The sequence below is a fragment of the Vipera ursinii genome (assembly GCF_947247035.1).
Source record: "Vipera ursinii genome assembly, chromosome: 1".
Taxonomy (NCBI): Eukaryota; Metazoa; Chordata; class Lepidosauria; order Squamata; family Viperidae; genus Vipera; species Vipera ursinii.
In genome coordinates this window covers 359,008,100-359,030,853 of record NC_139512.1, presented here as the reverse complement: position 1 = coordinate 359,030,853, position 22,754 = coordinate 359,008,100, and the positions used below count along the sequence as shown (strand labels likewise).

The window sequence follows — 22,754 nt, the reverse complement described above, 5'->3', positions numbered from 1 at the left end:
GTCTTTGCGCTTCTCTTGCCGGGCCCACCTTTCTCCAGGTGTTGAGGGGAAAGTCCCGGCCCTGCAAAAGGGTGGGTCTCTGAGGGGTGGAACGCCCCCTGGTGTGTGTTTATGAGTGTGGGGAGGCAGGGGGTGGGGGTGGGGTGTGTTTCACAGAGGATTTCTTTTTTTCTTTTTATCTGCCCTTTAGCAGCGGCATCATATAAGTCAGCGTTTCTTAACCGTGGCAACTTTAAGATATGTGGACTTCGATTCCCAGAATTCCCCAGCCAGCATACCATGCCTAAGGCAGGAGTAGAACTCAGGGCCTCCCGGTTGTTGCCTTCTGACCCCCTCCGTTCGACACCCCCGTCGCTACCTGTCCTCTCCGGACCCCCCAGCCCTTCTTGCTGCCCTCCCTGGTACTCAGGCCTGCCTACGCGGGTGGCAAATTGGGGGGGGGCTTATCTTGGCATCTCTTTTATTTATGTATATTTCATGTTTCTAGACCGCCCCCCCCAATCTCCCTGAAGGAGGGGCGCTGGGCTGCTGCTTTGCCAGAGGCTTGGTGAGGGAGGAGGGAGAGATGGGGGGTGGCAGAGGCGTTTTTCTCTGGAAAGGCCTGGCTTTGAATGCAAAGCAGAGCTCAGACCAAGCAGCCCTTTTTCTTCTTCCCCCCCCCGCCCCCCAAAAATCTGACTTCCTTCCTTGATCCCGTTCTGTTTTTTCTTGCCACAGATTCCTGGCTGAGTTCGGCAATGGTTTCCTTGCTCCAGGATCAAGCCAGGATCAAGTTTCCTTCTCTGGATCCCCCAGAGAGCAACCCATGTGGTAACGCGATGCAGGCCTGCGAAGAGACCGTGTCCCCTGCCCGGCAGGTGAGGATCGCTGCTTGGCCCTCTTTCCAGACAGCCCAGGGATGGAAAGAGGGGGGACCTTGAAGCCCCCGTCCCGAGAAGCCGAGCTCTCCCCTCCTTCCTCTGAGCTGGGGAGGGCAGCGGGGCTGCTGGAGTTGGGGAGGGTGAGGAGAGGCTGGGAACCAGGGGTGGTGGTGCTGCCAGATGGGACCCCACAGTTTTGGAGGGGTCTACCCCTTGCCAAGTTCTCCCCTCCCCCTGAAAGCCTTTCCCAGCTGCCCACCCAGCCAGACGGGGAAGTTACGCATCTTCCTGGGGGGGCAGCTCTTGTGCCCTCCTGTTCTGCAGCCCCATGGTGGAAGGGGGATGTGCAAGGGTCCCGGGCAGAGATCTCCAGGTGGTGGGGACAGCTGGATTGTGTTGGATCAACCGGAAGAAGCCCCTCCACCGCCGCTTTAAGGAGCACTGGCTGTCTGAGTAACCATTGAGGTGGGCTCCTGCTGAGTGAGGGGGGCGGTTGCCTCAGGGCCCCCTTCCTGCCTGTAAGTCCCAGATATTGACCGGGGTCCCTTGAGAGGCAGGACCACCAAAACTCAGCGTGCTTTGGCTTTTAAGTTTTTTTTAAAGAAATTTTTAATAGCAAGAGCACTTAGACTTATATACCGCTTCACAGTGCTTTACAGCCCTCTCTCTAAGCGGTTTACAGAGCCAGCATATTACACACACACCCCGCAGTCTGGGTCCTCATTTTCCCCGCCTCAGAAGGATAGAGGGCTGAGTCAACCTTGAGCTTCAAACTGCCTCACTGCTGGCAGCTCTGCCTTCTAACCACTGCCCAACCACACAGAAGATGGCATCGGACAGCCCTTTGTCTGAAATGGGTAGAGTAGAGTCTCCTGCATGAGCAGCGGGTTGGACTAGAAGACCTCCAAGGTCCCTTCCAAATTCTATTCTATTCTATTCTATTCTATTCTATTCTATTCTATTCTATTCTATTCTATTCTATTCTATTCTATTCTATTCTATTCTATTCTATTCTATTCTATTCTATTCTATTCCATAATTCTCTTCTCTTCTCTTCTCTTCTCTTCTCTTCTCTTCTCTTCTCTTCTCTTCTCTTCTCTTCTCTTCTCTTCTCTTCTCTTCTCTCCTCTCCTCTCCTCTCCTCTCCTCTCCTCTCCTCTCCTCTCCTCTCCTCTCCTCTCCTCTCCTCTCCTCTCCTCTCCTCTCCTCTTCTCTTCTCTTCTCTTCTCTTCTCTTCTCTTCTCTTCCATTCCATTCCATTCCATTCCATTCCATTCCATTCCATTCTATTCTATTCTATTCTATTCTATTCTCCCTTCCCTTCCCTTCCCTTCCCCTCCCCCCTCGTCCTCCCCTCCCCCTCCCCTTCGCGGGGGTCCCTCACACCCCAGTGCGGCTCTTCCCCACAGGCGCCTCCGGGTTTCCACCGCCAGCCCCGCGACGGACACGGCCGGGCAGACCGAAGCCCTCCTGGATCCCCGCCCAGCTCCGGCGCCTCCCCGCCCTGCCCCGGGCAGCTCTTCGCCCGCTTCCCCGCGGGACAGCGTCTTCCCCGGGAGACGGCCGCCTACGAGCTCCCCCCGCCGCCGGCCGAGCCGTCCCGCCGCTCCGCCTACGAGGACGGGGGCGGCGCCCCCTGCGGCCGTTTCCCCGGGGGCGCCCGGCGGAGCCACCCGTACCAGCGGCCGGGGGAGCCCTTCCCCGAGGCGCGTCTGGCCCTGGCGGGGGAGGCCGGCCAGCCCTTCCCGGCCGGTGCGGCCCAGGACGGCTTCGACGGCTTTCCCGCCCCGCCGCCCCACCTCGGCCCCGATCCGGCCTGGAGCAGCGGGACGCCGCGCAGCAGCCTCGGGCAGGAGCCCCACCTGCCGCCGGCCAGGGTGAGTCCTCTGGATTGACAGCTGAAAGCCAGCGCCGGGGATGATGGGCTCGGTTGGGCTGGGTTGCTAGTGGCCTCGGCAGCCTGGGGCTCAACTTCCTGCCCCCCCCCCCAGCCAGGGTCTCTCCCTCCACCCCTCCCCCCTCCGGAAGACACCCCCGCCCCCCACCTGCTGAAACCACGAGTTCCAGAATCCTAGGGATGGGACCTTAGAGGTCTTCTAGTCCACCCCCATCCACCCACCCCACCCCCGCCCAAGGCAGGAGTCCGTACTGCATCCGAGTTTTGTTCACATTCCCAAAGTCTTACATTGAATTTCCTGAACACTTTATTCTTACTTTTTTTATATATTTTCATTTAGTGACCGCTCAAAGTTTACCGACAGCCCTGAAAAAAGTGACTCACTCGCGGCTGTTTTTCACACTCACAACCGTTGCAGCGTCCCTGCAAGCACGGGCTGAAAATTCAGACTCTTGGCCGCTGGCTCATGCTTACGACGGCCGCAGAATGTCCCGGAGTCACATGGCCTCCTTCGGCCACCTTCTGCCGACGGGGCAAGCCGGGTCCACTCAACGCCCGGCTCATTTAGCAACAAGTCGCAAGAGAAGTCATCGAATGGGGCAAAACTCTCTTAACAACTGTCTCGCTTAGCCACCGAAATTTGAAAGGGGATCCCACGACCCCGGGACACTGCAGTGGTCATCAATACGAGCCAGTTGCCCAGTGGCCAAATTTGGATCATGTGACCACGGAAACGATGCTCTTAAGAGAGAAAAACAGCCATAGGTCATTTTTTTCAGCGCTGCTATAACTTCGAACGGTCACTAAACGAGGACTGCCTGCAATGTTATGCTCGGGGTGGCAGAGAGGGAGAGGTCTGCCAGGAAGGGTGGGTGGGTGGGTGGGTACTGATCCCTTTCTGCCCTCCCCCTGGATTGAAGGACACCCCCCACCCCCAGAGCTGCATGAGCTAGATACGGCAGCAAATGACCTTGAAATTGAGGGCAAGAGCAGGGGATGATGAGCGATGGAGGCCAAGCACCAGGGTGGGCTTCCTCCGTGCCCCAGGGTCCCTGGGTTTCTGCCACGTGGGTCTAGGTTGGCTCCTGCAGCGCTCTGACCAGGGCAGAAGAGGGCTTGGTCCTTTGGGGAGACCTCAGGGACCCCCACATTCTCTTCCCCACAGGAGGCCGATGGCAGGCTGAACACAGCCCTCCTGGAGGAGCAGCCCGGCCCCTACTGCTGCCAGCCTCACGGACCCCCCGGCTACTGCGCCTCCCACCCCTTCCACCAGGTAAGGGCGGAGGTGAAGGCCCATCACAACCTCCGCCTGCATTGGCCAGGCTCAGTTAAGTCCTAAGGATGTAAGTGGAGGACCTTTGCAGGGGCTCAGCTGCTGCCTTCGACGCAGCTGAATTATTTCCCTGCCTGCCAAAGAGGCAGGCTGGTATTTGAAGAAGGGTCTTTGGGATGGAGGTCTGGGGGCAACTGTCCTCTGTGCCGCTGGGTCTGAACCCTGGGCTGGCTTGGAAGTCCAGGAAAAGCCTTGGTACCCTCTTGAGGTCCCTGGCTAGTTTTTTCTCGGCCAACTCAGAGGAGATTCTGCCCAGATTATACAGAATAACACAGTTGGAAGGGGGCTTGGAGGTCATCTAGTCCAACCCCTGCTCAGGCACAAGTCTTAAACCATTTCAGACCAATGGCTGTCCAATCGCCCCTTAAAAACCTCCAAGGAAGGAGCATTCACCACTTCTGGAGGCAGGTTGTTCCACTGGCTAATTGTTCTAACTGTCGGAAAGTTTCTCCTTAGTTCCAGGTTGCTTCTCTCCTTGACGAGTTTCCATCCGTTGCTTCTTGTCCTGCTTTCAGGTGCTTTGGAGAATAGCTTGACTCCCTCTTATTTGGGGCAGCCCCTGAGATATTGGAACACGGGTGTTGTGTCCCCCCTCGTCCTTCCTTTAATTAAACTACACATACCCAATTCCAGCAACCGTTCCCTATATCTTTTAGCCTCCAGCCCCCTAATCATCTTTGTTGCTCTTCTCTGTACCCTTTCTAGAGTCTCGACATCTTTCTTACATCGTGGTGACCAAAACTGGATGTAGGATTCCAAGTGCGGCCTTAAGAAGGCCTTGTAAGGAGGTTTTTAAGAAGAGGCTGGACAGTCCCTTGTCTGAGATGGCATAGGTCCTCCTGCTTGAGCAGGGGGCTGGACTAGAAGACCTCCAAGGTCCCTTACAGCTCTATTCTGTTCTGTTCTATTCTTTATTTTAATTCTATTCTGTTCTTTATTTTAATTCTATTCTATTCTATTCTTTATTTTAATTCTATTCTATTCTACATTCTATTCTATTTAATTTCTATTTTATTCTATTCATTATTTTAATTCTATTCTATTCTATATTCTATTCTATTTAATTTCTATTCTATTCTTTATTTTAATTTTATTCTATTCTATTCTTATCATTACTCTACTTCTATTCTATTCTATTCTATTCTAGAGTTGGGAGGGGTCCCTTGAACCATTAACGCCAAGGGCAGGCCAGGCATTTTACGGCCCCTGGTCCACATCTGGCCTTTTGACTGTCCCTGTCCAGCCTGCATGGATTGCTTTTACAGGTATCCTTGACTTATGATCACTGTTGCTAAGCGAGACAGTTGCTAAGTGAGTTTTGTCCCATTTTACGACCTTTTTTGCCACTGTTGTTAAGTGAATCTGCTTTCCCCCATTGCCTTTGCTGGTCAGAAGGTCACAAGAGGACCCCGTGACCTGGGGGATACAGCAGTGGGTCAGTCGCTGAAGTTCTGAATTTTGAACACTTCACCACGGGGATGCTGCAACGGTCTTACGTGTGAAAAATGGTCATAGGCCCCCTTTTCCAGTCCTTTTGTAGCTTCCCATGCTCACTAAATTAACTGGTGCAAGTCAAGAACAGCTTGACTTGACAAATGAGCCCAAAATTTCTGCTGCTAAGTAATACGTTCAGTTTTATGTGCTTTTATGAACTGTCATAATCAGAGGACTAGCGGTGGTTTGAAGGCGACTGCGGTTTTTCCCTGACGTGCGGGTGTGCCTGGGTCCCTGAGCATCATCTTCACAGGCCACATTAGTTCGGCCCTCCGCGGCAGCTCCAGTTTCTCATGTGGTTGCCCCCCCCGCCCACGCAGGTTCTAGGTGATGTGGGGCACCAGGGCTGGGCGTCCCGTCCCCCGACTTAAGCGGGCAGTCGGGCTTCAACGTGGCAGAAGCCACTCCTATGTCTGGATGGGTCGTTGGAAGAGGGACTGTTGTGATTCAGGGTCAGCCTGTGGGTTCGGCAGTTGGGTCGGACGACTCAGAGGAGGAGGGGGGTGTTGAAGACCTTGCTGAGGGGGTTGAAGATCTTGCTGATGAGAGCCCTCAGCCAGGCCCCTCCCACTTGGTCACCACGGAGACCCAGCTGTGTGAGCCTGACAGCGTGGATGAAGATGACCCACAGCTGGCCCTGTTCAAGGACGCCCGATGCAGGAGGCAGTCAATCAGGAGTAAACAGAGGAAGGCAATGGGGCTTCTCGGAAGGAGGCAGAGAGAAGCCACGCCCTGAACTCTATATAAAGGGAATGTGTGGGGAGGGCTGGTTTGCTGAAGGCAACCGCTTGGATAGTTCCTGTTTCTTAAAGCTCCTGTTTCTTGGTTCGTGTCTTGTTTGTTTTTGTAGCTATAAATTTGGCAGGCGTAATTCCAGCCTCTTGCCGTTTGTAAAGGGGTTGTCCCTGCCTTTTCTGCAGGGCTGGTAGCAGGCTGGTACAGAACAGGGACTTGGCCGCAAAGCGGGACGGCAGCAGCATCCAGGATTTGGAACTAGAGTTCTGTTGTTGCAGCCATCTGTATTCTGTGCCATCTGTATGTTGGCAGACTTGAAGGCACAGAGCATAACCCACCCACCCACCCATCAATCAACCAATCAATCTCCTATCCTAGTATTATGCAGTTAAGTATCATTTCCTGAGGGAAGAACTTTGCATTTGTCTTTTAAATGAAATTTCACTCTGATATTCGCCACTATTGCAAATTTCACTCTGTAGCTTTCGGCCCATTTCTATCAAAATTTTGAATCTTATTTGTGTTTCTCAACCTTAGCCAACTTTAAGACTTGTGGACTTCAACTCCCAGAATTCCCCAACCAGCCATGCTCAGTAAGGAATTCTGGGAGTTGAAGTCCAAACGTCTTAAAGTGGCCAAGGCTGGCAAACCCTGTCCTAGTCTAGGGCACTGCCCGTCGCTCCCAATTTGGGGACATTGGCAGATCTGATAAGCATCCCATCCACCTCTTCATCCAAACAGTTATAAAAATATAGGACTGATTGGACTAGGGGGTGCCATGAAAGCAGCATTCCAATATTTGAGGGGCCACCACTAAGAAGAGGGGTTCCATCTATTCTCTAAAGCAAACAGAGGGCAGGACAAGAAACAATGGATGGAAACTCATCAAGGAGAGGAGCAACCTGGAATGAAGGAGGAATTTCCTGACAGAACAATTAACCAGTGGAACAACTTGCCTAAGAATAGAATAGAATAGAATAGAATAGAATAGAATAGAATAGAATAGAATAGAATAGAATAGAATAGAATAGAATAGAATAGAATAGAATAGAATAGAATAGAATAGAATAGGGAATAGAATAGAACAGAGCAGAACAGAACAGAATAGAAAAAAGAATAAAATAGAATAGAATAGAATAGAATAGAATAGAATAGAATAGAATAGAATAGGGAATAGAATAGAACAGAGCAGAACAGAGCAGAGCAGAACAGAATAGAAAAAAGAATAAAATAGAATAGTATAGAATAGAATAGAATAGAATAGAATAGGGAACAGAACAGAAGAGAAGAGAATAGGGAAGAGAAGAGAAGAGAAGAGAGAATAGAATAAATAGAATAGAATAGAATAGAATAGAATAGAATAGAATAGAACAGAATAGAACAGAATAGAATATGGAATAGAATAGAATAGAACAGAACAGAATAGAATATGGAATAGAATAGAATAGAACAGAGAATAGAATAAATAGAATAGAGTAGAGTAGAATGGAATGGAATAGAATAGAATAGAATAGAATAGAATAGAATAGAATAGAATAGAATAGAATAGAATAGAATAGAATAGAAGTAGAGTAGAGTAGAGTAGAGTAGAATAGAATAGAATAGAATAGAATAGAGTAGAGTAGAGTAGAGTAGTATAGAATAGAATAGAATAGAATAGAATAGAATAGAATAGAATAGAATAGAATAGAATAGAATGGAATGGAACAGAATAGAATAGAATAGAATAGAATAGAATAGAGTAGAATAGAATAGAGTAGAGTAGAATAGAATAGAATAGAATAGAATAGAATAGAATAGAATAGAATAGAGTAGAGTAGAGTAGAGTAGAGTAGAGTAGAGTAGAGTAGAGTAGAGTAGAATAGAATAGAATAGAATAGAATGGAACGGAATAGAATAGAGTAGAGTAGAGTAGAGTAGAGTAGAGTAGAATAGAATAGAGTAGAGTAGAGTAGAGTAGAGTAGAGTAGAGTAGAGTAGAATAGAATAGAATAGAATAGAATGGAATGGAATGGAATGGAATGGAATGGAATGGAATGGAATGGAATGGAATGGAACGGAACGGAACGGAACGGAACGGAACAGACCAGAATAGAATAGAATAGAGTAGAGTAGAGTAGAGTAGAGTAGAGTAGAGTAGAGTAGAGTAGAATAGAATAGAATAGAATAGAATAGAATAGAATAGAATAGAGTAGAGTAGAGTAGAGTAGAGTAGAGTAGAGTAGAATAGAATAGAATAGAATAGAATAGAATAGAATAGAATAGAATAGAATAGAATAGAATAGAATAGAACAGAATAGGGAATAGAACAGAACAGAACAGAACAGAACAGAATAGAGACTGGACAGCCATTTGTCTGGAGTGAGGGAGGGCAGCAGCCCCCAACCTTTTGGGCACCAGGGACCAGTTCCTTGGAGAGAGGTTTTTCGGCCGACCGGACGGGACGTGGTTTCGCGTGGTGCCTGCATCCCATGGAGGGGGCTTCGCTTGTTTGAGAAGATCGGTTTCTGACCCACCGTGGCTCAGTGCCAGGCCAGAGACTGGTGGTTGGGGAACCCCGGTCTAGGGTCCCCTGCTTGTGGGGAGGGTTGGACTAGAAGACCTCCAATGTCCCTTCCAGCTCTGTTATTCTATTATTTATGCACTTCTATGTCCACTAGTGACCAAGTACAAAACGTCCCTTTCAAGATGTGGAGGGAAGGTCTTGCTGGCTGGGGATGGTGGGAACTGCAGTAGCAACAGTTCCTGAAGGCGCCAGGTTGGAGACAGCCTTCGACTCACATCCATCCATTTGAAGTTACAAAACCACTGAAAAAGCTATTTGTGGCCAGTCCTCACACTTACGACCACCTCAGCATCCCCGCTTGATCAAAACAGGGGCGTTTGGGCAACGGGCGTGTACTTATGACAGTTGCGGGGTCCCGGGTGACATGATCGCCGTTTGTGACCTTCCCAGCCGGCTTCTGACAAGCAGCGGGGGAAGCCGGGTTCACAACTTCACAACAGTTGCTTAACAACTGTCAAAAAAGGAGCAACTCACTTAGCAACCGCCTCACTTAGCAATGGAAATTGTGATTGTAAGTCGAGGACTGCCTCTGTGGAAGAGCAGGCGGCCACGAGGTGAACACCACGAGGGGATTCGGGGCTCTTTGGAGGCCTTGAGAATCCAAGATGGACTTCCCATGTTTTTTAGTTCCTTACCCTTAAAAAAGCTGGTCACTCTTTGATCATAAAATCTGACCAAGAAAGCAAGCCCAGCTGCATTTCTCCTCTTCTTCTGCTTTCAGTATCTCGCCAGCAGCACCCTTCCGCTCCCCTTCCTCTCGGCCCCCCACCACCCCTACCAGAGGATGGGGCTGCCGGGCCCTCCACAGCCGCCGCCGCCCCTCTTTCCAAAGCCCATCTACTCTTACAGGTAAGCGTCCATCGGCATTCGCACCCGGCTCCTCTGGGACCTTGGCAGGGGCACCAGAGTTTGGCCCCCAACCTCTCTGGGTTCCCACAATCGGATGGGGAGGGGGGGCAATTTGGAGAAACGTCTGCGGCAACGGGGGTGTACACAAACCAATACACATTACCACAACCCCTGGAGAAAGGAAGAGGCCAGCCCCCAACAGAGGCTGAAGAATGTGCCATGACTGTCCGGGGCAGAGGCTCACCGATAGCAGCTGAAGTTCAGATTCTGTAGGAAATGGGGGAGGGGGGGACCTTGCAAGGATCTCGTGGTTTTGCCAAGAAAAAAAAACTGCCTATAAAGGCCAGGGCAGACAGGGGTCAGGGCCACAGACTAGGCCACGGTCAGCTCAGAGGCAGCCCAGTCTACAGAAGGAATGGGGGCATGGACAGGGAGATGGTGAGTTCTAGTTCCACCTTAGGCACAGATGCCGGCTGGGTGACATTGGGCCAATGACCAGGAGACGGTGAGTTCTAGTCCCGCCTTAGGCATGAAAGCCAGCTGGGTGACTTTGAGCCAATCACCAGGAGATGGTGAGTTCTAGTCCCGCCTTAGGCATGAAAGCCAGCTGGGTGACTTTGGGCCAATCACCAGGAGATGGTGAGTTCTAGTCCCGCCTTAGGCATGAAAGCCGGCTGGGTGACTTTGAGCCAATCACCGGGAGACGGTGAGTTCTAGTCCCGCCTTAGGCAGGAAAGCCAGCTGGGTGACTTTAGGCCAATCACCAGGAGATGGTGAGTTCTAGTCCTGCCTCAGGCAGGAAAGGCAGCTGGGTGACTTTGAGCCAATCACCAGGAGACGGTGAGTTCTAGTCCCACCTCAGGCAGGAAAGGCAGCTGGGTGACTTGAGCCAATCACCAGGAGACGGTGAGTTCTAGTCCCGTTAGGCATGAAAGCCAGCTGGGTGACTTTGAGCCAATCACCAGGAGACGGTGAGTTCTAGTCCCGCCTTAGGCACCAAATCCGGCCGATTGGGACTGCAGAGGTGTGCCAAATCAGTAAATAAAGCCAGCCGGTCTTTCTGTAGATTGCTGACTTTGCCCGCCTCTGCAATCCCACGGAATGTCCTTTGAGTGGGACTTTTGGTCAAGAAGTCGGCTGGGGAAACGTTGTGAAGTCCCTCAGAGGAGTTGGGGCTGTGGCCAAAGCAGCCTCTTCCCGAAAGCCTTGTCAGAAGACCAGTTTGGGCTTCCGGCTCAAGTCAGGATTGCACAAGAACAAATCAAAATGAAATCCAGACAGATGTGAGGAAAAGAGATGCATTTCTTTATTGCCCAAAGCAAAGAGGTTTGCTTGCCTGCGGGGCTGTAGCTACAGAGAGGGTGGGGTACGAAAGGGCTGATTTATAGGGGAGCCTGCCCTTGCTGTGAGTCTCGAGGGGCGTGGATGTGTGTACGAGCTGGGTCTAGGGTGACACCTGAGGGGCATAGATGGATGGATGTGTTCACACACACACACACTCACACACACTCACACGAAGGGGTTGATTAAGTCAAAAGATGTGGATTGACTCTCTTTCCTTTGAACTGTGTTATAATTATGTTTCCATTGTGCTAATTGAAGTTTTGTCTGCTTGCTTGTGGGTGTTTACAATTTGAAACAAGTGTTTAACAATTATTTATGTTTGCTGTAAGTTTAAATGGATTTTGGAGGCTGTTAAACAGTAACTTTGTTGGAGATCTACCTTGGCAAACGTATGATTAGGCAACCTTGCCTCATTTATGACTCATGGACTTCAACTCCCAGAATTCCTGAGCCAGCATAGCTGGCTCAGGAATTCTGGGAGTTGAAGTCCATGAGTCCTAAAAGAGCCAAGGTTGCCTACCCCTGCCCTATAACAATATTTCTAACACACCCTGGACCCTCTGCGGATTCAGAGGTTGGTCTGCATTGCCCCGGTCAGTTCCAGAGTCCACGGCTTCCTCCACCATGCTGGAGCCCCTTACCTCCTGGGGTCCTTTCCCCCCACTTCCCCATCACCTCCCCCCCCCCACAGCAAAGCAAGGAAGATGTCCCTGCTAACCATGGTTTGTTCCTTCTCCTCCACAGCATCCTCATATTTATGGCCCTCAAGAACAGCAAAACTGGGAGCCTCCCTGTCAGCGAGATTTACAACTTCATGACCGAACACTTTCCTTACTTCAAAGTGAGTCACATTGTCTCTGGAGGTGCTTCTTCCTAGCCGCAGAGGCGCGAGCAGTCTGGGGTTGGGAACAAAACCTAATTCCACGGTGAGAAAAGTAAGGCCAGGAAAAGCCAAAGCTCAGGTACAGGTTAGGGTGGTACCTCGCTCAATAGCAGCAACGCTGAGAGGGACTTCGGAGTCCTCGTGGAGGGTCACTTAAACAGGAGCCAGCCGTGTGTGGCAGCTGCCGCCAAAAAAGCCAACGCAATCCTAGGCTGCATTAACAAAGAGATTACGTAAAGTGTTAGTACCACTTTATAACATCTCCGTCAGGCCACACTTGGAATACGGCATCCAATTTTGCTCACCGCGATATAAAAAGATGTTTTTTATATTGCTGTCTGGGGAATTCTGGGGGTTGAAGTCCACACGTCTTAAAGTGGACAAGGTTGGGTGCCCCTGGGCTGGACCACAGACAGACCTGAGCAGCAGCCAAGCCTCTGCCCAATGCATCAGCCTCCCTTCACCCGGCCGTGGGGCAGGAGGGGGGGACACACAATGGGAGGGGAAGCAAAGTGACAGGAATGAATGAATGAACCTTTACTGTCAAAGTACAACCATGTATACATTGAAATTGGCTGACCCTCCCCTTGTGCCCCCAATGCCTGCCTTCCTCACACACACCCCACATTAAACCCTCCAAAGTCCTCAGGGTCTGTTAGTCAGGGAAACACGCAGTTGTGACATTTGATCAAAGTGTGCCAGCCTGCATTTCGGCTGCTGGATGCCCGGGTGTCTGCTGCTTCCTTTGCGCAGGAAAAAAATGCATGTTTAAAGCACGTCCCCAGGGCGCCTAGGCGGGCCTTGAGCTGGCCGGCTGTTTTTCTTCCAAAATCCCAGAGATCCTAGAAGGGCCGCGAGGGGCTCCCAGAGAGCAGCGCCAAGGGGTGGAGGCGCAATTAATCGGCAGTGCCAGGGAAAACACCCCAATGACACAATGAACTCCTCCTGGCTGCCCGGCCTCCCTCGCAAGGGGGGTGGTGATGCAGCTGGCTGCTCGGCTCAACTCCTACGTCTGTCCGGCAGCCTCTTTGAAGCACCCAGCCCTCTTCTTCGGAATGGGGGTGTGGAGGGGCCTTGCGCAAGAACGGGCACTTTCCGAAGATTAGGAGGCTGCCGCTGCTCAGAGGGCGGAGGGAGCCATGGGCAGGAACGGCCTTTCCCAACCTTAGCAACTTTCAGACGCATGGACTTCAACTCCCAGCATTCCCCAGCCAACATGCTGGCTGGGGAATTCTGGGAGTGGAAGCCCACCCCTCTCAAAGCAGGCTGGCTGGGGAATTCTGGGAATTTGAATCCACCCATTTTCAAGTGGGCAAAGCTGAGAGATCCTCCTGGGATCGACTTGCCTTCTTTCCCGCGTCCCCTTCCTTTTCACCGCTGAGCTCTAGAGGTCCGGATGCCGGGCAGGGGCAGACTCAATGCCAGGCCACGGTGACTGGGTGGGCAGAACAGCAAACAAAGGCCGGGCTGAAGGTGGGGACGGGCATCATCAGCCAGGCCCAGCGCCCTTCTGCTTCTCCTCCCTTGGGCCCCTCCCACCCTGTTATTTTCCCGGTGTTTTGCCGTACAAAAGATGGGAAGGACTGCCGCTGGGGGATTCAGCCTCCCTCGTCTGGCTTCTTATCCTACCTAACAAGGCTGGCTTCTTACTGCTTGGAGGGGAGGGGGAGACAATCTGGCCCTGCTAAGGGGCTCTATTGGTAGCCAGAAGGAGGAGCGGGCCCCTGCGACCCTCCCCACTCCCTAGGACCCTGCCCACCCTCTTCTCTTTCACTACTTCAGAGGATCAGCAGAAGGAATGTCTACTCCGATCTGAACCCCAGCCGGGCAAAACCCAGGAGGGCTTGGCTCTCCCTCCAGCCAGAAAAGCCAGGAGGGGCTGCAGGCAAACTCAAGCCCCCTCCATGAAACTGGGACAAGACCCTGACACCCCCCCTCCCCATAATGCAGACACGCCCCTGGAGTTTTATCAGGAGAAGAAGGCTTTGAATCCTAGAATGCGAGGCTTGTGGGGAGCCACAGGACCACCTCTGTAAGGACAAGAGAAGTAGTTTCCCCCCCCCCAACTTTCTCCCAGACCACTTTTATGCTCCTAGGGCTTCCTGGTGGTCTCCCATCCCATTACAATCAGCTCCAAGCCTTCCCGAGGACCCGTCCTGCTTGATCTTTGGGAACGGCCAGAAGCTCAGCTCTTACCCTCCGAGGCCTCGCCTTAAAGGAGGACCATTTTGGCAGCCTGCCCTTCTGAACGCGTGCCAGGGGCCCCACCCTGCGTGGAAAAAAATCCCCTGGGAATCTCTGCAGGGCACTGCTGGCTGCCCCTCCCTTCTCAGGGCTGAGACACCCAGCTAAGCCATAATCCTGCTTTGAGCGGCCCCAGAATAGAGAGATAGTTCTGGCCTTGCAGGAGGCTTTCCGTTGGCATCGGAAGAATACAATAGAACAGAACAGAACAGAATAGAATTACAGTAATGATAAGAAGAATAGAATAGAATAGAATAGAATAGAATAGAATAGAATAGAATAGAATAGAATAGAATAGAATAGGAATAAGAATAGAATAAAATAGAATAGAATAGAATAGAATAGAATAGAATAGAATAGAATAGAATAGAATAGAATAGAATAGAATAGAATAGAATAGAATAGAATAGAATAGAATAAGAGGAGAGGAGAGGAGAGGAGAGGAGAGGAGAGGAGAGGAGAGGAGAGAAGAGAAGAGAAGCTGTAAGGGACCTTGGAGGTCTTCTAGTCCAGCCCCCTGCTCAAGCAGTAGAACCTATACCAGGGGTAGGCAACCTCAGCTCTTTTATGACTCGTGGACTTCAACTCCCAGAATTCCTGAGCCAGCCATGCTGAGGGGAAAGGGAGGTTTCCAAGGTCGCCAAAGGGGATCACGTGACACCCCCCTCTGGGACAGTGCAACCGTCATAAGTGCAAATCAATTGCCAAGGCTCTGAATTCTGATGATGCGGACACGGAGATGCAACAACGGTCATAAGTGCGAAAATTGGTCAGAAGTCACTTTTTTCAGTGTTGTTGTAACTTCGAGTGTTTATTAAACGACAGGTCAAGGATTGCCTGTAACACAATGCGATGCAGTAATGTTTATGTTTTGTTTTATTTAATTTATATACCGCCCTTCTCCCTGGGGACTCAGGGCGGTTCACAGGGCATATAAATAAAAATACAATACTATACAAAAGTTAAAACAAAGATTAAATCAGTGCCCAATTAAAAACAATAATACAATCTAAAAAGACAATTTAAAACCCAACTCCCCCATCAGGCCATAATAATAATAAAGTTGTCAGGGACCTTGGAGGTTATCTAGTCCAACCCCCTGCCCAGGCAGGAAACCTTATACCATTTCAGGCATTTCAGTACAGGCAGTCCTTGACTTTATTCATTCAGTGACCATTCAAAGTTACAATGGTACTGAAAAATGTGGGTTATGGACATTTTTCACACTTAACGACCATTGCAGCGTCCCCAGAGTTATGTCATCAAAATTCAGACGCTTGGCAACTGGCTCCTATTTACGACTGTCGCAGCGTCCCTGGGGAGGGGGAGGTGTCACGTGATCCCCTTTTGCGACCTTCGGCCAAGCTGCAGGGAGTCCCTTAACAACTCTGGCAAGAAAGGTCGCAAAATGGAGCAAAACGCACTGAACGACAGCCTCACTGAGCAAGAGAACTTTGGGGGCTCAGATGGGGACTCCCCATTTGTCGTCCGGACCTTCCTGGAGCTCAGGGTCCCAGGCTGCCTGGCACCCGCATCCGGCCTTCCCGGCATCTTCCCGGCATCTTCCCTCTGTTTTGGGAGGCGAGGCTGTCGCCTCTGCGCTGACTAATGGGCCGCCTGCGACTGTGCTGCTTCCCCGAGGGGAGGGCAGGAGGGGAGCCTCTGTGCCGCTCATTAACCGGGGAGAAAACGCACGTTCAGCGGGGGGGGGGGATCGGCGCACCTTCTCCAGCAGGAAAACAGCCTCCCGCTTTTGGCCGGTAGGCAGGATCCGCTTCCCAAGATGATGCGATCTGCTGCGCCAAATTGCCAGCCAGCCTTCGAGAGCCGTCGGCGGCGGGCGGGGAGCTTCTGCGCCAGCCCCGCCGGCAGCCTCTCCGCCCAGACGGGGAACCGGGGCAGCTGGGGTCCCCGCATCGCCCGCGAAAGCCGGCCCCTCCGGGTGCGGGAGACCCCGGGGCCGCACCAGCATCCCGGCGTCTCACCAGCCTGCAGTGCAGGGCACCGGCATCCCTCCCCCGCCGCCCCCGGCTGATCTGGAAGGCCTGCCGCTGCCTGGGGGCGGGGGGGCGGGGGGCGGGCGGGAGGGAGCCTGGCCCCAAACATTCAGGGCCACAGGGCCCGATTCTGCACCGAGAGCCGGTCCGCTGCTCCTTCCCACTTTGAAAGCCACGGATCCCCCAGGCCCTGGGAGAAGAGAGGGTTGAAATGAGGGGTGCTGGGTGGTCTCTGAGCCAGGAGGTTTCCTTGCAGAGGTTTCATGACAAAACTAGGGAACACTGTCACTGATAGAAGAGAGTGGGGTTGGCAGGGAGGAGGAGGAGGAGGAGGAGGAGGAAGAAGACGGTGGGGTCCCGGGTGTTCTCTGAGCTGGGTGATTTTCTTGGAGACGTTTCCTTACCCAACTAGGTAACATCTTCAGTGCTAGAAGGGAGGGGTGAAGGAAGGAGGAGGAGGAGGGAGGAGGAGGAGGGAGGAGGAAGAGGAGGGGGAGGGGGAGGAGGAGAACGACTGTGGGGTCCTTGGTGCCCTCTGAGCTGGCTGCTTTTCTTGCAGACGTTTCACGACCAAACTAGATAACATCACCAGTGCTAGGAGGGGAGGGAGGTGGCTCTCTGTTTACATGCAGGTGAGTTGCCCCGTCAGGGCTGGCGGTTCCTTGAGTAAGCTGTTGTTTACTGTTAGCTTGTTTGTCTGAGTTTGGTAGTTCCTTGATTGGGGTGTTGTTTACCTCTTGACGTTTGATCTTATGTTAATCTTTGTGTTGCTTTCTGCTTATCTGGGTGTTGGTCACAGAGGAGGGCGTGTTTTGCTCCTTTGCTTTCCATTTTGTTTCTTTGGAATGGCATGTAAATGTTGTTTATCTCGGTGTGCCTGTGGATGGCCGGCTTATCTGAGCGCCAGGCTTCCAGGAATTCTCTGGTGGTTTGGACTTGCTTGCTCTAAGATGGAAGTATTTCCCCCCGATTAAATCTCTCCCTGTATTGTGAAATTGAGGGCTTTTCGGCCCATCTTCAGATTCCTAGTTGGTGTTCGTGGATGTGATTTATAACAGAATAGCAGAGTTGGAAGGGACCTTGGAGGTCTTCTAGTCCAACCTCTTGCTCAGGCAGGAGACCCTCTTCCATTCTAGACCAATGGCTGTCCAGTCTCTTAAAAGCCTCCAGTGATGGAGCACCCACAACTTCTGGTGGCAAGGAGTTCCACTGGTCAATTGGAACTGCTGGGTCTTTCGGTTTACGTAGGAGGTTTTGGAGGGCTTTGTCGCTACAGTGATGCTGTGTGGCTGGTCTGTTGGTTGTTTCTGAGATATTTTTGATGTGTGGCAGTGTTACCCTTTTCACAGTTTGTGTTGATTGTGCTGCAGTGGGTTGAGTAGTCAGGCGCCTTTTGATAAAGTTGCGGGAATGTCCATTTCCTGATGTTCAGGGTTGCTGCCGTGTGTTTGTGTTCATATTGTAGAAAGAGGGTCATCTAGTCCAGCCCCCATCTCAGGTTGGACCCATCTGTTAGTAGAGGGGTCCCCAACCTTGGCAACTTTATGACTTGTGGACTTCAACTCCCACGCATGGCTGCCTGAGGAATTCTGGGAGTTGAAGTCCAGAAGTCCTAAAAGGGCAAAGTTGGAAGACCCCTGTCTTAAAGCATCCTGGCTGAGGAATTCTGGAAGTTGAAGTCCAGAAGTCCTAAAAGGGCCAGGTTGGAAGACCCCTGGCCTAGGCCACCTCTCCCTCAACTTGCAGCTGTCTGAATTGCTGTTTCTCCTGTGTTTGTCGCTGTCTAGACGGCTCCCGACGGTTGGAAAAACTCGGTCCGGCACAACCTGTCCCTGAATAAATGCTTTGAGAAAGTGGAGAACAAGATGGGCAGCTCCTCCCGGAAGGGCTGCTTGTGGGCCCTCAACCCAGCCAAGATTGACAAGATGCAGGAGGAGCTCCAGAAGTGGAAAAGGAAAGACCCCATGGCGGTCCGGAAAAGCATGGCCAAGCCAGGTGGGGCCCCGTTGGCAGCGCCAGCCTCTGTGCCCGGGTGCCAGGGGGGCCTCGCTGGGAAACAGCCCCCAGGAGCGGCAGGTGGGCAGCAGGAGGGGCAGGAGGGCGTAGGGGTCCCCCCTTAGTAGCCCCAGTTTGGCAGGATGGGGGTCTCCCTTTGGGGGCAGGTGGGAAAGCTAGAGAGAGACGGGTCTTTCCCGGTCAATGTTTATGATTTAATTTATGCCATTTCTGTAGCCGCCCATCTCAGCCAAGTGACTCTGGCTGGGTTGCAGTTCTAAAACTATCAAAGAATTAATAGCCACAAAAACATGCAAGAAACAAGCACAGCTAATCTTCAATTGACATTCATTCATTTACTGGCCATTCAAAGTTACAACGGCGCTGAAAAAGAGTGTCTTATGACCGTTTTTCACCCTGAAGACCGTTGCTGCATCCCCAGGGTCACATGATCAAAATTCGGACGCTTGGCAACTGACTCACATTTATGACGGTCGCAGTGTCCCGGGGGTCACGTGATCCTCTTGTGACCAGCAAACTCAATGGGGAAGCCGGATTCTCTTAATGTGACTTAACAACAGCAATGATTCACTTAACAGCTGTGGTAAGGAAGGTCATCGGTGGGGCAAAGCTCACTTCAGAACTGAAATATCAGGATCTTCCTCAATCAGATTCAGAATAGAGCTGGAAGGGACCTAGGAGGTCTTCTAGTCCAGCCCCTGCTCAAGCAGGAGACCCTAGACCTAGACGAGGGGTAGGCAACCTTGGCTCTTTTATGACTCGTGGACTTCATCTCCTGGCTCAGGAATTCTGGGAGTTGAAGTCCACGAGTCATAAAAGAGCCAAGGTTGCCTACCCCTCGCCTAGACCATTTCAGACAAAAGGGATGTCCAGCCTCTTCTTAAAAGCCTCCAGGGATGGAGCACCCACAACTTCTGGAGGCAAGGAGTTCCCCTGGTTAATTGTCCTCACCGTTAGGAAATTCCACCTTAATTCCAGGTTGCTTCTCTCCTTCTTTCGTTTCCATCCATTGCTTCCTTTCTGGCCTTCTTGTAATCCCAATTTTCATAACCAATCAGAGAGTTAATTGGACAACAACCGATCAGGGAGCTAGTTGGGCAATAGCCAGTCGGGGAATTAATCTGGTAAAGCCAACCCGGAGTCAATTTGACAATAACAACCAGCAAGCGAATCTGGCAAAGCCAATCAAGGAGCTAATTTGTTAAGAGCCAATCTGGGAATTAATCAAAGCCACGAAACGGAAAGAGAATTCATGCAACAGGTCACCCAATATGGTGTCCAAAGAGAGTCTCCATCCTCTGGGTTCTCACGGTTGCCCCAAAGGTGCTTTTTCCGAAAGGCAACTGAACTTCCTTGGTTTTTTTTCCTTTGAAAATGTTTCCCTTCTCATCCAAGAAGCTTCCTCGGTTCTCCAGTTCCATCCTCCACCATTCAGTCAGAACTGAAGAACCAAAAAAAGTACAGCTGCCTTTTGGAAAAGCACCTTTGGCTAAGCCAACATTGTTTGAACGGTCAGTTAGCTGAGATTCAAGGGCTAAAGGCGTTTGGCCGCAGAAGTACAGAAAGCAGTCCAGGGTCCCCTGCAAAACCCAGCCCGGGACCCCGATCATCTAGCCGGTCCTTGGACTGCACCCTTGTTACGAGCGTTGGAGGGAGAACTGCTCAGGGCGACCAGAGGCCGGTCAAGAGGAGAAAGTGGTAGGGGAGGCTGAATGAGCCCAATTCCGGACAGGGTCCTGCAGAGCCTCACCACCACCCTGGCACTTCAGGGGTCTCCGGCACAGGCACGGGCGGCTTGGAGGGCCTGATCCACCCTCCCAGCCCTGAAAGGTCTTCCTTGGTGCTGATCCTTCCTTCCCAATTTTTTCAGAAGAACTGGAGCTGCTGATTGGAGACAAGGCAGAGAAGCTGGTGTCCTGCGGTCCAGCCAGAGGTCCCTGCGTCTCCGGCCAGATGCCTCTCTGTGAGCCCCATCCCCTTGCTATCCCCCCCCCAGCACAGGAAGCAGGTGGGGGGCAGCCCCCCCAACCTTCCTCCAAGGGAGCGGGCCCATCCTTCCTTTGGGGGAATGGGGAGGGAGGAGTGGGGGTGGGGGCTACCCATCCTCCGGGGAAGGGGGAGAGCAGGGAGGGAGGGAGCGGGCCCATCTATCTGCCCGGAGAGCAGGGGAGCCAGGAGTGGGGTCCAGGGCAGCGGGGAGTGGGGAGCGGCCACCGCTGGACCCTCACCGTGGCTTCTCCCCTGCTGCAGACGCCCAGAATGGGCAGGGGGCCCTGCCCTCCCCTCTCCCGGCCCAGAGCCCTCCAGGAGGCAGGATGAAGATGCTCTCGGCCTCCCAGCCGGAGCTGCTGCTGCTGGACGGCGACCTCAGCACGGACCTCGATGCCCTGAACCCCTCCATCACCGGGTTCGACCTCCAAGGTGCCCCTCCCCTCTGGGCGGACCGGGGGCGTCCCACCCCTGAGTCTGCCTCCCCCAGAAGCCATTTGTGGGGAGGGGCTGAGGGAAAGGGGGCCGGCCTCTCCCTGCCCGCCAAGGCCTCCGGCTGTCTGGTCAGCCCCCGCGAGGGGAGCGGGTGGGGGAGGGGAGGGGGCACGATAGAAGCTCTCTCTTTATGGGGGGGCCCAGGCTGCTTCTCTCAGAAGGGGGGGGTGCCCAGACGAGGGTGGCCAGGGTGCCAGTTCCTCCCTTTCCCAATACAGGCAGTCCTCGGCTTACGGCCACAGTTCAGCCCCCAAACGCGACCAGTTGTTAAGTGAGCTTTACCCCATTTTATGACCTTTCCTGGCATGGGTTGTTAAGCAAATCACTGCCGTTAATAAGTGGGTCGCACGTCGTTAAGAGAATCTGGCTTCCCCCATTGACTTTGCCGGTCAGAAGGTCCCAAAAGGGGCTCACATGACAGCCCCCTCCCGGGACACTCCAGCCGTCGTAAATGTGAGTCAGCGGCCAAGCGTCTGAATTCTGACCACCTGACCATGGGGATGCAGTGGTCGTTAGGTGTGAAAAAAGGGTTGTAAGTCATTTTTTCCCAGGGCTGTCATAACTTGAGACGGTCACTAAACAAACGGTTGTAAGCCAAGGACTTCCTCTATGCCCCTTTCCCCCCGCCCCCTTCCCGGCTTTCCTCGGGGGGAGGAAGAGGAAGCTGGGGGTCCCCCCCTCGCCTCCACCCCGTCCCAGCTGCTCTCCCGTCCGCTTCCTCACAGGGAACCTCTGGGAGGCGCTGAAGGACGACAGCCTGGCGGGGGAGCCCCTGGGCCTCCTCTCGGGGCCCCCCACGGCTGCCCAGGCGGACTTCCTGGCCCCCTGCCCGGCGGATGCCAGCCCTGCCGGCGACCAGCTCCACCAGCACCACAGCTTGCCCGGCGTTCAACTGACCACGCTCTACTCGGCCTTCCTGGACCTGGACCCCAGCCCGGCCCCCGCCTACCTCAACCCTCCGGGCTCCAAGCCCATCGCCCTGGTCTAGACCCCGAGCCAGACCGGGGGGGGGAGGGCGGTGGCGAAGTTTGGCCGAAACCCTTCACGAGGGGCTGCCAACCCACGCCGGCTTCCCAGCCATAGCCACGGTGCCTCTTGAGACGCCATCCTGCCACAGCCCACCTTGTGCCCGGGATGAAAGAACGGCTTGCCACAAGCCAGGATCCTGCACCATCATCAGAAATCACTTTGGCTGGGACTCCAGACCGGATCCGGCCGTGTGGATTTCTTTTATTTCGGAGGCAACTGCTTTGTTTGTTTTTCCTTTCACTTGACCTACGCGTGCGTGTGCGTGTCTATACACCTTCCCGGCCCTCTGCAAGAATCCCAGTTGCTCACGTGGAAAAATTATTTGCTCACCTGGACAAAGGACTGAGATTCCCAGTGACGCCGTTGGCAAAAGAACGTTCGAATCAGGCTCTGGATGGCTTTCCGGACGCGAGTTCAAATCTAGCCCAGGGAAGGGAGACAAAGGGGACCGGAGAGGCTGCCATGCCCAGGTGGCGCCAGGGCTGAAGACCGACACACCACACTTGGGCAAGGCTGGCACGGAGGAAGACGTAGCGCTAGGAGGAAACCGGGCGCTCGGAAGCTTTAGCAAAACTGACCTGCGCCCGGCACCTGGCGCTCCAAAGCCAGACAATGGACAGAGGGCAAATCTGTTTGTCGAAAGCAATTTCATAAAATGTTGTTTAGTGTGCTACGGATTAGGAATGTAGAACTTTTGACCAAAGTATTCACCCTCCGGGGCATTTTACTCCTACGAGGCCAAAGTCGGTTTGAATCGGAGCGGTGAAGAAAGGGGCGGAAGCTCTGAGAAGAACTTCAAAGGAATTTTATTTATGCAAGTCCCATCTCCAAGGTGCCTTTAAACACCAGGGGTGTGCAATGTTGGCGACCTGAAGACCTGTGGACGTTAAAGTCGACAACTGTTCCCGTTGCCATCCTCGCAAACACTTTGGTCTAGCTAGCCAGCCAGGGAATTCTGGGAGTTGAAGTCCACAACTCTTCAAGTTGCCAACACTGCACACCCCTGGTGTACACCCAAGTCAT

At 52.7% G+C, this 22,754-nt stretch overlaps 1 protein-coding gene across 1 annotated transcript; it reads left to right on the top strand.

Annotated features, from left to right (window-relative positions):
- Positions 1 to 737: 737 nt before the first annotated feature.
- On the top strand, positions 738 to 21,690 carry FOXN1 (forkhead box N1; the record flags this gene model as incomplete). Its single annotated transcript, XM_083379757.1, has 9 exons — positions 738 to 857; positions 2,270 to 2,737; positions 3,923 to 4,030; positions 9,607 to 9,734; positions 11,823 to 11,919; positions 17,990 to 18,197; positions 20,089 to 20,226; positions 20,469 to 20,639; positions 21,428 to 21,690. The coding sequence occupies 9 exons, from the start codon at positions 738 to 740 to the stop codon at positions 21,688 to 21,690; spliced, it is 1,701 nt and encodes a 566-aa protein (XP_083235883.1).
- Positions 21,691 to 22,754: the final 1,064 nt, after the last annotated feature.